Source organism: Patiria miniata, unplaced genomic scaffold (genome assembly GCF_015706575.1).
Source record: "Patiria miniata isolate m_02_andy unplaced genomic scaffold, ASM1570657v1 HiC_scaffold_5, whole genome shotgun sequence".
NCBI lineage: Eukaryota > Metazoa > Echinodermata > Asteroidea > Valvatida > Asterinidae > Patiria > Patiria miniata.
Window position 1 is genome coordinate 11,298,294 of NW_024037072.1, and position 13,640 is coordinate 11,311,933.

The 13,640-nt window shown below is 39.4% G+C and overlaps 1 protein-coding gene across 1 annotated transcript; it reads right to left on the reverse strand.

Annotated features, from left to right (window-relative positions):
• Positions 1–1,406: 1,406 nt before the first annotated feature.
• Positions 1,407–8,793, reverse strand: LOC119740378 (C3 and PZP-like alpha-2-macroglobulin domain-containing protein 8). Its single transcript, XM_038215653.1, has 2 exons — positions 8,179–8,793; positions 1,407–4,496 (listed from the first exon to the last, which is right to left on the reverse strand). The coding sequence occupies exons 1-2, from the start codon at positions 8,525–8,527 to the stop codon at positions 4,066–4,068; spliced, it is 780 nt and encodes a 259-aa protein (XP_038071581.1). The 5' UTR covers positions 8,528–8,793; the 3' UTR covers positions 1,407–4,065.
• Between the last annotated feature and the right edge of the window lie 4,847 nt (positions 8,794–13,640).

Below are 13,640 nucleotides of genomic sequence, written 5' to 3' on the forward strand. Positions count from 1 at the left end.
AGATATATTGTACATTGTTCAGAGTTGAACGATCGTGTAAATATTTCACTTGAAACCGTCTGTAGTCTTTATCATCCGCTTGGACATTTCAGAGTCAAAACTTTGATCCAACGTAATATAACTTACTGTATACAAGCTTTTGATTCCTCGAAGCAACAATGCTTTATAGAGGTGTTTTATATTGAGGAGTGCATTCTTCTGTAGACACTTTTTTGTCATAAGTCCAATTAAAACAAACCGAAATCTGTGGCAGCTCTATGGGAGATTGGCTTGATGTTCTCTATTGATTATTCTGTATGTTGTGACGCGGGTCTTGAATATTTGGCGGATAATTTTCATATGAATTTCGTTGGATTTTAGTATATGCGTCTTGCTTGAGTATGGGGTCTGGCTGGTGTGTTGTTTTGTTTTATAGGGAGGTGTTGTTTTGATTGAAGAGCTTTTTCATAGAGTTTGTTGTCGTTTCGTGTGTTAAAACGGGGAGATTTAAAATGGAAATGTGGAATCCTTAAAATAAGTATTTTGACAATTTTCCTGGGGCAATTTTCTTGTAATTACTGATTAACTTTGTATGCCCTTTTGAGGGAAATTGGGAATATAACCAACGAGGTAAACTGCATACGAAGTCGGCCGTGCTTTGTGAAGTAGAACTAATCAAATCGTCACCGACACCACGAACTGACACCCGGTGGTCAGCGTTGCAGATATACAAATCGGAGAAAAACGCTTTTAAAGGTTTGACACGAATTTACTCAGTAAAATAATCCATCTATCTTAGAGGTTTTAGTATCACTTAACGTGAAAATGCTTTAACTACTCAATTATAAACGTTATATTGTGAAAATATGCTTAGTTAATTAGCAATTAAATGATTAAGACGGGTGTCAGTTCGTGAAAACGAAAATGTATGTGTTTTTGGAGAGTGCGCGCATGCAATAGCGTTAGGGAGTGTCAGTTCGTGAAAACAAAAATTGACGTGTTTTGGGAGAGTGCGCGCACACACTGCGCATGCGTGCGCGCACTCTCCAAAAACACGTCAATTTTCGTTTTCACGAACTGACACTCCCTAACGCTATTGCATGCGCGCACTCTCCGAAAACACGTAATTTTTTGTTTTCACGAACTGACACCCTGTGCAGTGTCACTTCGTGGTAACAAAAAACACCAGAATTGACCAATTTCTTGAAAATTCATTAGTAAAATTTGCTTATTTTAGATGATTTCAGCAATTTTAACTTCGTCATGTTAAACTTCATGATACAAACTGCTAATATCGGCAAAAAAAGAAAGTTTGAATTTTTAAAAATTTGTGATGCAGAGGGTTTCAGTTCGTGGTGTCGGTGACGAAATCTATACCTCGTAAGAGACACTTCACTCGAAAGAAATCTTCAAACAAGTTCTTTGAGTGAGCAAACATTTTTGAGTATTTAATTAAGTTTCAACACCTGTTTCCCCAAAAACAAAATCGGGAATCGACTTATTTTCCAGCACGTTCTAAAAAGACACAGTCTATTACTTAAATTTTCAATATTTCCGGATCAGAATTATTTAAATTTCGACAAACCCTCACACGCGCCCATGACGCTTGGTAAAGTAATATCGACCTATATAATTATGATGAACATAATCCACGAGTTTAGTTTTAAAACGGGTTGAGGCCTACATCTTGATAATTAATTTAAGTAAAGTATTTATTTATTCCGTTTTTTACCCAGGGTATATGCCCAAATAGTTAGAAACTGGTCTTCCTCGGCCCTGCATATATTTCAAATTATTTTTTTAAATGTTAAGTAAGGAAAAGTGCATTGGTGAAACATACGACGAACATAAATATTTACAAATACTAGTATCGCAGAAATATTAAAGAAATATACACATTTTAAACAATCAACTATAAGTAGGATATAACTCCATAGATCAGCGCATTTTGAACTACCACTTACTGATGGCTTTGCGTAGTTCAGATTTAAATGTACCTAAGGAATTTATAGTTCTGAGTTATTCATGCAAACAATTCCATATATTCGCACCACTCACATGTCAGCGAGACTTTTGGCATAGCATTCATTTTTTGGCAAAAGGGGCTTTCAATGCCTTGTCAGTTGCTTGTCTTGATTCACGAATCTATGTAAATGATAAATGGTGTGAAAAGATTCGTCATGTACAAAGGAGTATTTTGTTTATACATTTAAAAACAAGAATAGCCTTTTTATCCTTAACTTTTTTTCAGAAATTGGGACCCAGTTTAGTCTAGCAAACATATCCGCTGAAGGGGTGAGGGAGGTACATTTATGGATCATCCGTTCGGCTCTTTTCAGACATATATTGAGAATGTTGTTGTGAGATATACCTTCCTCGCTATACAGTACGACAGTATTCTAAAGTTGGCATAACTAAGCTTACAAAAATACTTTCATAGTAATAGTATCCTGAAAAAAATCTTCTATTTTACCACACATCTCGAATAATATATTCTTTTACAACAGTGAAAATATTTACCTTAAATTTACAGACTACCGTACATCCGCAGCTCAGACAACATGAGACAATTATCAAATTTCAAACAATTTGCGTTTGGAGGAATCTAAAGAATACTATCGATATCGAAAAAAATCTTGAAAATGCCCACGCTTTTAAAGGGCCCATGCAATGTAAATTTGTTTTAATGCAATCCTTGAAAATGCACATTTGTGCCCTATTCCAATTTATTTTATACTTTCGTTTCGCCATTTCAAGGGTATTTTAGTGCCTTTTCGGTTTTCATGCTAAAACAAATTTTCATAATTTTGAGCAAAAGTAGGATGTCATTTCAGGCAGAAACCCAAATGTTACAGTTATTTCAGCACCAAAAGTTGCCAGAATTTTGATTATTTTGGTGTGAGTCGTACTGTTTTCCTGTGTTGATTTATTGTTATGTCAGTACATGGCAGTAAGCCGAGGAGCAGACTTTCTCACAAAATGTTTTCAATGAAAACATGTTTGGGTCCACAATTTGAACATAAAACCCCTCAACTGAACAGGGCCGTCTTGTAATGACCTCACAGAAACAGCGCCCTCAGTTGTACGGGGATAAAAATGAACATCTTTAATGTTTACAGAACTTAGAAGTGCACTTTTCAATAATTAACTAAAAAGGGATGTCAAACAGTTTTTATACATTTAAGAGGAGTAGAAAATTGCACAAAATGTGTTTGTAAGATAAAAAAAAAAACATCTCATGAACCCTTTAAACTTGCGTTTCTTGTGAGATTTGGAATAACATTTTTTAAAGTTATAGACCAATCCGACTGCTTTTAGTGAATACAAATCTTGCCATCTTAGAAACGAAAAACGCGCGTAACTGCAAGTTGTTCACAAAACGTGCTATTACAACAGTGCTCACTACGAGTACGGGATAAGGTCGCTGGTGTGTGACATTTCTAAAAGGCCACTGTTTGTTATTCGTAGGTGCATCGTAGGTTTAGCCACATTCCAAGAACGACGCAAATGAGAAGGATAATCGATTCTAAAAGTTGTTGCGCTCCCATTTCTAACCTACAAATCACATAAGGCTGAACTTTTGACTGGAATTTGTTAATAATTAGAACACTATGGTGCACTTTTAAAATCAAAATACGGTTACTTAATTTTTAAGTTATTTACATGTTTAACGTGAACAACCTTTTGACGAGAACTACTCCTGCCTTGGCTACGCGCTTAGGCGGGTGGTTGGATCCTCTGCAGGGAATAAACTCCGCACTTCGGGCTAGGGAGATGTACGTGACGCGCAGGGAACAGGTTTTATTACGGTCGTATAGGCCATTGAAAACATGATAAAGTCCTCATACTGGGGAAAAGAATGAACCTTCCGTTTTTCTTATTATGTTAATTACGTAATTAGAATGACGTAGCCTTTTGAGGCAAAGTGAAAGACATTTCAATGCTCTATCGATTACCCAAATACCCTAAATTTACCTTTTGACCCATTTTTCACTCTCACGACCTTCTTCCATGGACCCGGCGTATTCGTTGTTTTGTACACGACAAACTCGATTCTGTGTACGGATACGCGGAGCGAATATCTGTTTAAATCGAGCAGAAGTATCGATACTCTCCGGGATCATTATAATAAGACGCGAATCCGACGTATTTCACGTCCATGGGTGAGGGATCGACCCACGTCATAAACGGCTTCAACTGACCCGCCCTGCCCACCGCTAACTCGCCCGTGTTAAGGTCAAAGGTTATCCAGAACCCCCTAAACTGGCTGCCACTGACCAAACCCGGCTCGGTCACCGTACGTTTGTTGGGGCACTGCTTGCAGCGACGAATAGCACCCTCTTTGTTGGCTGCAGCCCCCAGGATGATCTCGTACATTGGGTTGTGATCTTTTAGTACTGGGCTGAGAACGATGATGGCGTTGGTGGCAGTCTTCACTTGGAACTCCAGGCGCTTGACGTTAGCTACTGCATGCAGGTAGACGTTGTGGTAGTTTGTGTCCGTAGTCGTCTGGCATTCTGGGTGAAAAAAGGGAGGAAAATACTTGTATAGTACATGGGCTTGCAGGCTTCGTCTTGTCTCCAGCCAAAAAAAATCGTAAGAACCCTGTCACATTAGAACCCAATGTAAATACATTAACAATTTGCCTTATGTGGCATAATTTGGTAGTCTGAGATCAGATGTTCACGTGTGCAGAGGCAAACTATGAACATCATATCAGGTATATCCGCCAGATGCATGTAAATGGTAGCTACCAGCGCGCTTTTAGAAGTTGTGACGTCATTTAAGGCAGAAATTCGAGCTAAGCCTATATTGATTAGTTAATTCGCTGCCATTTTGTAATACATCGGGTTACCGAAGACCCGACAGAAGGTGCCTGCTGAATTGGTCAGAATCTAGGGGTCAAGACGCAGTGTTGTTTTGAATAATCTGCCGCGCATATCATACAGCTGTGCCACAGACTAATAATTTGGTGTCTTATAAAAAATAGCAGAAAATTAACCAGTATTATATTAAGGTCTCCAGTCAGGGGGCTCAAAATTTAATCATGAAACTTGCGGGCCTGAAGGCGCAACATGCCAAGATGCGTGCTCCAACGACTCCATATTTTGGAACCAAAATTGTGTACCCTAATTTCTTTGCGCGCTGATTACAAGCACGTTTAAGAGCAAACAAACTGAAAGGCGCACTCTGGACCAAATCGCTCCCTTTAAGGCATATCGTCTGCATTTCATGCATTCTTTTCCAATGCCAATTTGTAGGTTTTCCCGGCATCCAAATGGATGACGAATCACCCATTTTCGCACGGTAGAATGCACGTCCAGATCAACATTCAATTAACTTTTAAAAAAAAATCGTTAAATTTAAATGTAAAAATCATGCAATTGCATATTTCAATCATGCAATGTGAGAAATTATGCAATTAAATAAAACTTGCATATTTGAGCATTCAAATTCGCCTGAGCGTACAGCTTCATAGTTTTGTCATTCGAATCCGCCAATGAGTAAGCATGCACCGTCCTGTTCAAATTATCAAAAGAATTCAAAAGTAGCCCACGTATAGAGCCCACCATGCACCATTGCACCAACATTTGGAAATCACCCACATTTCTTGCGTCTTAATGACAGCAAGGTATTTAGTACCAGTTCCATCTTTAATCCAATTAAGCTTTTTGATAATATTTCGGTAATTTACTTTTGGAATAAATGCAAAATTATCCTAATTGTGCCCAAAGTTTAACTCATCACGTGCGTCAATTACCATACACAATTACGCAATGCTTCAACTACGGTAAATAAGTAGCTGAAGGACGTCTTTAGCATGCACGTTCGTCAAAATTTTCATTGACCTTTCATTTAATAGTAATTTGTCCACAAATTGAGAAAGCAGCGATGTAAAATCGATTAATGGCATAAATCAAACGATACATTGTCTGAGATTAAGCGTGGACAAGACTTGATAAAAACCTCTTGAGATACTTTTGTCGTATTCTTCAGTGCGGATGTAGTCAAGGCGAACCCCATCAGTGCCTCATTAGACATCCTCGGTTACTGTTAATTGTGGAAAGAGAGGAAATAATGGATCCGGAGAGGGGGCAGGGGGGGGGGACCTTTTCTGCCAGGAAGCTGAACGATTTCACTTTAGTGTTGTAGGTAGTGGACAACACTTGCATTTTGTGAAAGGGACGTATTTGGCGTCCAGTAAAGTTAGGCCTACATAGGATTTCTTTTACACTAAGTCTTGTCTTTTTATTCCAGAGATGAAGATATTTTTGTTTTCGTTCCAGAAAGTCTTTGGGCTTCAGGTTGATTCCCATTTCGAGCTTACACCAAAGCATATGTTTGGTCCAGTGTAATTCGCGAATGTAGTGTTTTAACTCGTCCAAGTTTCGGGAAATTCGTCTCCGTGGTATAAAGCTTGAAAAATCACGCGGCGAGCTTCCGGAACCCGGCCTCGCGCTGCCCGCCTGTGGGCATTTTATACTAGCTAGGTTGCCCTTTTTCTTGCCATTAGTTTTGACAAAATGATTTCTAACGTAATCACCCCACTTTCATGTTGGAATGTTATCTTGGTATTCCTCAAGAAAAAAATTGATGAGAAATCACATGGAAATGGCTAAACCACTGATCTCTATTATACTGACAGAGATCAGTGGGCTAAACACGAATGTCACTTATACGACTTTTGACATCGGGTATTTTCGTTCCTAGGTCTCCTTGTTCCTTTACGTACTTTGTTTCACATCGCGTAGGCTACTTGCTTGAGAACGAAAATGTATAACGACGCGACAGCCGATGGGTAAGTTTATAATAGTCGGGCTGGCTTGAATGCAGTCCTTATCACTGGTAATTTTAGAATTTCCTGTATGCTAATGAGTCCTTCAAGTTCATTGGGAAAAAAATTGTATATCCTAAAAGACATTATTTTGTCTCCTATTTAAAGTTAAGTTTTAGCCCAATGACCGCCACAAAATTATTTCATAAATTGTCATCTTTTCATCTAGTAGGCCTACCGACATGCATTTCAGATTTTCGGAAGTGAGAGGTCAATTTTTGGCACTATAATGATTTTCTCTTTCACGTAATCAGGCGATTTTTCAGTTGCCATAAATTAAGATGCTAGTAACAATTTTAAAAATGCCTTAGCAAGACTAGCTAAGCCTAGTAAAGATGATCACAGAGCACACCAAATTCTATTCAGTGGAGTCAAACTGGGTTATTCGTTGTTTTTTCATGCGTCTGGTCCACACAATGGGCCGGATTGTATGACAGGGCTATCCTATATGATAGTACTGCCCGGTTCACAAGTAATAGTCAGTCAGTCAGTCATAGAGTAAGTCGGTGAACGCCAGTTCTTAATTTACTCGGCGCGAAAGCGAATGCGAACTTACAACGTCACGTCAGCAAGTATTCGCGCTGCGAATTCGCGAAAGTTGAACGCATTTTAAAAATGAAGATTTTACCTCACTTTAAATTCAATAGGCCCTATGGCCGAACGGTTAATAAGCCCATTGAACGGTCGCCGTCTTTCGTGTCTTTGGCGACCCGATGATATGAGAAAAAGATGGCAGCTATTGATCGATCAACAGCTTTGGCCAAATATCACTACCTCTAAGGCCAAAAAAATAAGTCTCCGGTTTCTGGTATGAAGCTTGCCCAAAAAGTGGTGCGGCGACGCGGCTTTTTTTTTTTTTTACCTGATTTTTTTGCCTAAAATGTCGGCTGATGACTGCAAATGCATGGTGCCCGACTAGACTTAGTGCAAATACATGGGAGTCCAGAGAAGCCACATAAAGCTTATTCTCGACCATAACCCCATCTAAAAACACGTTAAAATTGTGCAGCAGCATGATTCCAGTCAAACCAGTGAATTTGGCGGTTTTGAGACATCATCTTTCATTGAAAAAAAAAAACGTTTTCATTTTGCCGACGCGCATGGCTACGGCGACGCGCGCGCATACCAGAAACCGGAGACTTTTTTTTTGGCCTAAAGGCGGCTTCGATTGGCTGGCGCGCCGGGTCGCATAAAATTCAATAAGTAGGCCTAGGCCTACTAAAAGTATTAATATCGAAATTATATAACATTTTCAAAATCGTTATGTTCGGCCTGTTACCTTAAAACAAACATTTGAAAATTGAATTGCTAAATTGGCAGAAAAACTAAAACAAAAGTTGATGCTCTCAGCAATATTCTCTTACCAACAAAGATGTCGTAATACGAGCAGCCTTCGCCCTTCGTCAAGTGCTGTGGCTGGCGTGCCTGATTGGCACGGTTCAGCTGGCAGAGTTTGGTCGAATGACAGTAGTTGAAGGAGTAGCAATGCCGTGTGTCTTTGGCACACGAGGCGACGCATTGCAGACGGGATATGCCGCCTATCTCACGGTACACAAACCCGGTGAGAACGGTGTTTAGAGGGGCCCCGATGATGGCATTGCCTTCCGTGGTTTGAATGGAGTAACTACAGTCGACTGCAGCATCGGACCTCGATAGGGCTGCGACAAGTCCCAAAACCCGAAGGTAGGCCCTTGGAGCCGTTTGTGACATCATTGCCGTGTGCGGCCCCAGAGTCGGAACAAATTACGAAACAAATGCCGATCGACTTCCGATATAAATTTCTGATTAATTGTGACTGCGAGTATTAAAGGAAAGTATACGCGATCATTTTTTTTAGTCAATCGGTAGAATTATACGGATGCACCTTCGTCGCCAACGTGCATCACGATGCTACCGCAACAAGAACTACAGACGATGTGTTGGACGAGCGACAGACAGCGAGGCACTCATCTTTTATAAGCCGTTTTTGCGATATATGAACGGCTTGTCTAAACAAAATCGAGAGGGCGCCCTATCGTTGGCTTTGTCCATCCATCGTGCGACGAAGAGCTAGAGACGAACCGATCTCGATACGTACACACGTACAGTACAGATTTTACACCGGTGGTGTAATGAGATAACAATTACCATCGGTGTTAACATGGCTGTGTTTTTTTTTACACCGGTATGAAGACTGCGGATGGATTCCGGGACTTTTACACTGACTTAAGTTAGGTCTACAGTAGTATGAACAAGATTTCAATTGACATAGATGATTTGGAATTTACGGCATAGCAATTTATTAATATTCCCTTATAATAACCCGGTACCGGTACCCCGCCATATTCCAATCGGTAGTTCGTCAGTGACAAGGATGTGTTGTTTTCTTGTCCTTTTCTTACAAACACAAGGCGTCCACTGAAAACAGAATAAACACGATTTACACCGGTGGTGTAATGAGATAACAATTACCATCGGTGTTAACATGGCTGTGTTTTTTTTACACCGGTATGAAGACTGCGGATGGATTCCGGGACTTTTACACTGACTTAAGTTAGGTCTACAGTAGTATGAACAAGATTTCAATTGACATAGATGATTTGGAATTTACGGCATAGCAATTTATTAATATTCCCTTATAATAACCCGGTACCGGTACCCCGCCATATTCCAATCGGTAGTTCGTCAGTGACAAGGATGTGTTGTTTTCTTGTCCTTTTCTTACAAACACAAGGCGTCCACTGAAAACAGAATAAACACGATTTCGCTTTAACCATGCCCCCACTCAGCGACGTAGCTAAGGGGGGGGGGGAGGTGGCGCACGCCCTCCCCCCTAAAACAAAAGAAATCGGCGCCCCCCCCCCCCCAGTCGCTTCCATCCCCACTTGAAAGTTGGCAACTATAGAAACGCACATTCCTATATAAGTTACCATGATTTAGCGGGCTTGCCTATCACTTGGTGGTCGGTCGGTCTGGTCTGTCTGAGACTCTGTGTGTCTGTCCCCCAAAAAATACCAAAAATATGGTGTTTCACATGTGCCATCGGCCGGGCGTCGCATTTTTAAGTTCTGGCAGCGATCATTTTGATCGATTTTAATTCACGCAAGATCAGTCTTGCAACACGGTTTTTTTTTTTGCTCTCACGAAAATCGTGTTTTTCGCGAGTGTTTATTTCAACGTCCCGTGGAAAGAGAATAGCACCACCTATTGTCTGACATTGACCACGATGTCGCTTTTGAACAGCAACCCCGTTTGAAGATGGTGTCGATATGTCCAACCTCATACCCCTTTTTTTAATTTATGGAGGCCGGGAGTCTGGTGAAAAAAACCTGTCTACTTTCAGCACTGGATGAAATTTGGCGCACCCTTATTAGTACATCCAGCCCACCCCACTCCCCCTCCCACAGCCCAGCAGGCATTTTTGGTCGTTTTAACGTCTATCTGACGTCAGATTCCGACCAACTCCGACGTTGTTTTTTGGTTGCCGTAGTGGTTGTGAGTGTAAGTTTTTTAGACGTTGAAAACCTGACTAAATTCTAACGTCGATATGTGGTCAAAATTGTGACGTCGGTCTGACCATGATTAACTGCTAATCATGACCGAAAACTAACGTCCGATTATAGTCAAATTATGACGTCAGTCTGACCATGATTTACTGGTTACATGGACGTCTACAGGACGTCAGATTGTTGGTTGAATTTAGGTCAGAATATGGTTGAAAAAGTAGGTTATTTAGACGTCGAAAACCTGACCGAAATCTAACGTCCATATATAGTCAAATTATGACGTCAGTCTGACCATGATTTGCCTGGTTGAATGGACGTCGACAGGACGTCGCGGTTGAAGTTATTTAGACGTCGAAAAATGACCAAATTATAACGTCTGTGTGAGGTCAAAATTGACGTCTATCTGACCGTCGTAATAACGTCCTTTCAATGTTTGAATTCCATGATTGAAGTTAGGTCAGTACATGGTTGCAAATGTTATTTTTGTAGACATTGAATACTGTTATTTCGGTTGTGTAAAAATCAAACGGTTGTGTAATATATGAAGCTAGCAACCTGTTGTGTAAACCTTTGTTTACACAACTTGTGTATAATACTACACAACTTGTTCATTTTTTTTTAATAAACTGGTTGGCTAGGTTCTCATAGTACACAACCGAAATAACAGTGAAAAAAAGTAAGTTTTCCAACGTTAATCAATATTCAAAATAGTGGCGTCAGTCTGACAGGCTTAAATAATGTCAATTAGACGCTTCAAATGTTCAATGTTAATAGGCTGATCAATTTCGCATCAGATTTCATTACCACGCGGAATCACAACCAACACAGATATGATCTCTAATCTCTTTTGTGAATATTTGTGCAGGTATAGAAGACATCAGGCGGTTGATGTTGATCCTGATGGTGCATGGGGCCACGTAAAGTAGGGCTTGGGTAGTGTATTCGTCTCCCTCAACTGACCAAAGCAGAGAGCTGGAAAAGAGGAAAAATGAACAACATTGTTAATTTTCTTGAATACCAACACATTTTTCAAATAATGGTGACTCGTAAATAATTAAAACAAAACAGATTCTTTGAACTTACAGCAGCAGTTTAATTTTTAGAAATCAAAAAAAAGTATTAAAAATAATTCTTACATGTATGAAGAAGACAAGTCGAAGCATAGGCCTATTTTAATTCTAATGGGCGATTTCATGCGATTCCAAGAAACGAATTTTACTGAAATTAATTAATGAAGAATTTAAAATTGCAAGCACCGTAACTTTCTTTACAAGGATAAAACTTAACACTAATAGCGCCGTCGTACGCCGTGTTTCTAAGCGCTTTGCAAAGACTACAACAAACCAATTTTATAGTAAAATCTGGTATTAATACAACATGAAATAGAGTACACGACAAAGTGGCATTAACGTATCGTTATACGTGATTCCCAAACTCTGAACACCGTAAACTAGATTGAAAACGTATTTGTCTCAAAATATCAGCATCAAAATGAAAGAGACGTTTCGATCGTTTGAGTTAGTGATGGATGCGGAATATGTTGCGGGGCGGTTAAATTCACAATAAATTTAATATTCTAAATCTTCAATCAACACAGTACGTGTACGTGTGGGAAGTCGTCTCATAATGAGATATGCTTTAGAATGACCTCATTTTTCCTAGGCCTAAATAAAGATTGGACGTGATGATAGAAAGCAGGTAGAACTAGCATGACTGCTGATTAGTTTGGATTTTCTACATCTTCAATGTTTAAACAAAGGGCATCGTTAGTGTAACTTTCTTTTTAAGATAAGGAATGACAATAACATCCAACATCTAGTCTAACATTAATAACTTTCTACAATGAAGTTAAGGTATTTTAATGGAATTTTAAAGTTACAACTGACATGACTAGTAGGGTATATAATAATAATAAAGATACAATTTCCAAACTATTTACCTTCAAAGAAATTGCAAATCACTAACTCGGAAACATTCGCGTTTGAAACTTACCATTTTCAGACATGGCAAAATCAGATCATCTTGCTTGCGGTTCAATCGAAATCTTGACTTGTGCTTGTCCTATACATCTTGATGTCGTATCTTGACTTGGATTTATAGATCAGGAGTGGGAACATCTCCAATGTTAACTGCACTCCATCGCAGAACCGAATCTTGACAATATTGTGCACAAAAGGTGCCAAAAACCTTGTTCATTTTGGGCCAACATGTCTCTTCCCAAAGCTGCTTCAGTTGTGACTGTTGGTTTAACGGATGATTCAAACTGGCCAGACTCGTACAGCAGTGGAGTTCGTTGGAATGCAAGAGGTCACACACAGGGCATACATATGCTTAAGTGCACGTACGTTTGGGTTATACGGTTTTTGCGCGCGCGGCACTTGGCTCTGGGCCAAGACAATTATAATTGGCGCGCGCCGCGGCTAAGTGGAAAAATCTTCAAAATGGACGATATATTTCGGTTAAAACAATGATGATAACGATTGGACATCAAATTTATAACCATCAGCTAGGTGACCATAATTCAACGTCTTATTTTTAGTCGTTCAAATTAAAAAGGCGTCCGATAATTTTGTTTGGGAATTACTACGTTGCACATGCATTCCGGTTTAATGACTTTTTTTATTTGCTGAATAAATTAAGTGAAAAGTAGACGTTATATTTTGGTCGAAACCATGACACTGTCGACGTAATGTAAATAACCAACAGCCGACAACAATTCAACGTTGAGTTGCTGAAAAGACGTCAGAAAACGGACGTTATATTTTAGGTAAAACCATGACATAACAATGACGTTAAATATTGTAACCATCCACTGACCAAAAATCAACGTAATTAATTGATTCGTTGAAATAACGTTAGAAAACGGACGTAATATTATGGTTGAAAACATGACCTAATAACGACGTCAAATATTATAACCAGCAGCCGACCACAATTCAACGTCGCTTTGTAAGATGTTGAAATGACGTCAGATAATGGACGTTGTGTTTTGGTTGAAAGCATACGACGTCAGATATTATAACCAACAGCCAACCACAATACAACGTCGATTTTGAGTCATTGGAACGACGTTAGAAAACAAACGTAATATCATGGTTGAAAACATGACTTAAAAATGACGTCAAATATTATAACCAGCGGCTGACCATAATCCAACGTCATTTTTGAGTCGCTGAAAAGACGTCAGAGAACTGACGTTATAGTTTGGGTAAAACCGTGACTTAATAATGACGTTAAATATTATAACCATCAAACGACCGGAAAACAACGTCATTATTTGATTCGTTGACACGACGTTAGAAAACGGACGTAAAATAATGGTTAAAAACATGACATAAGTA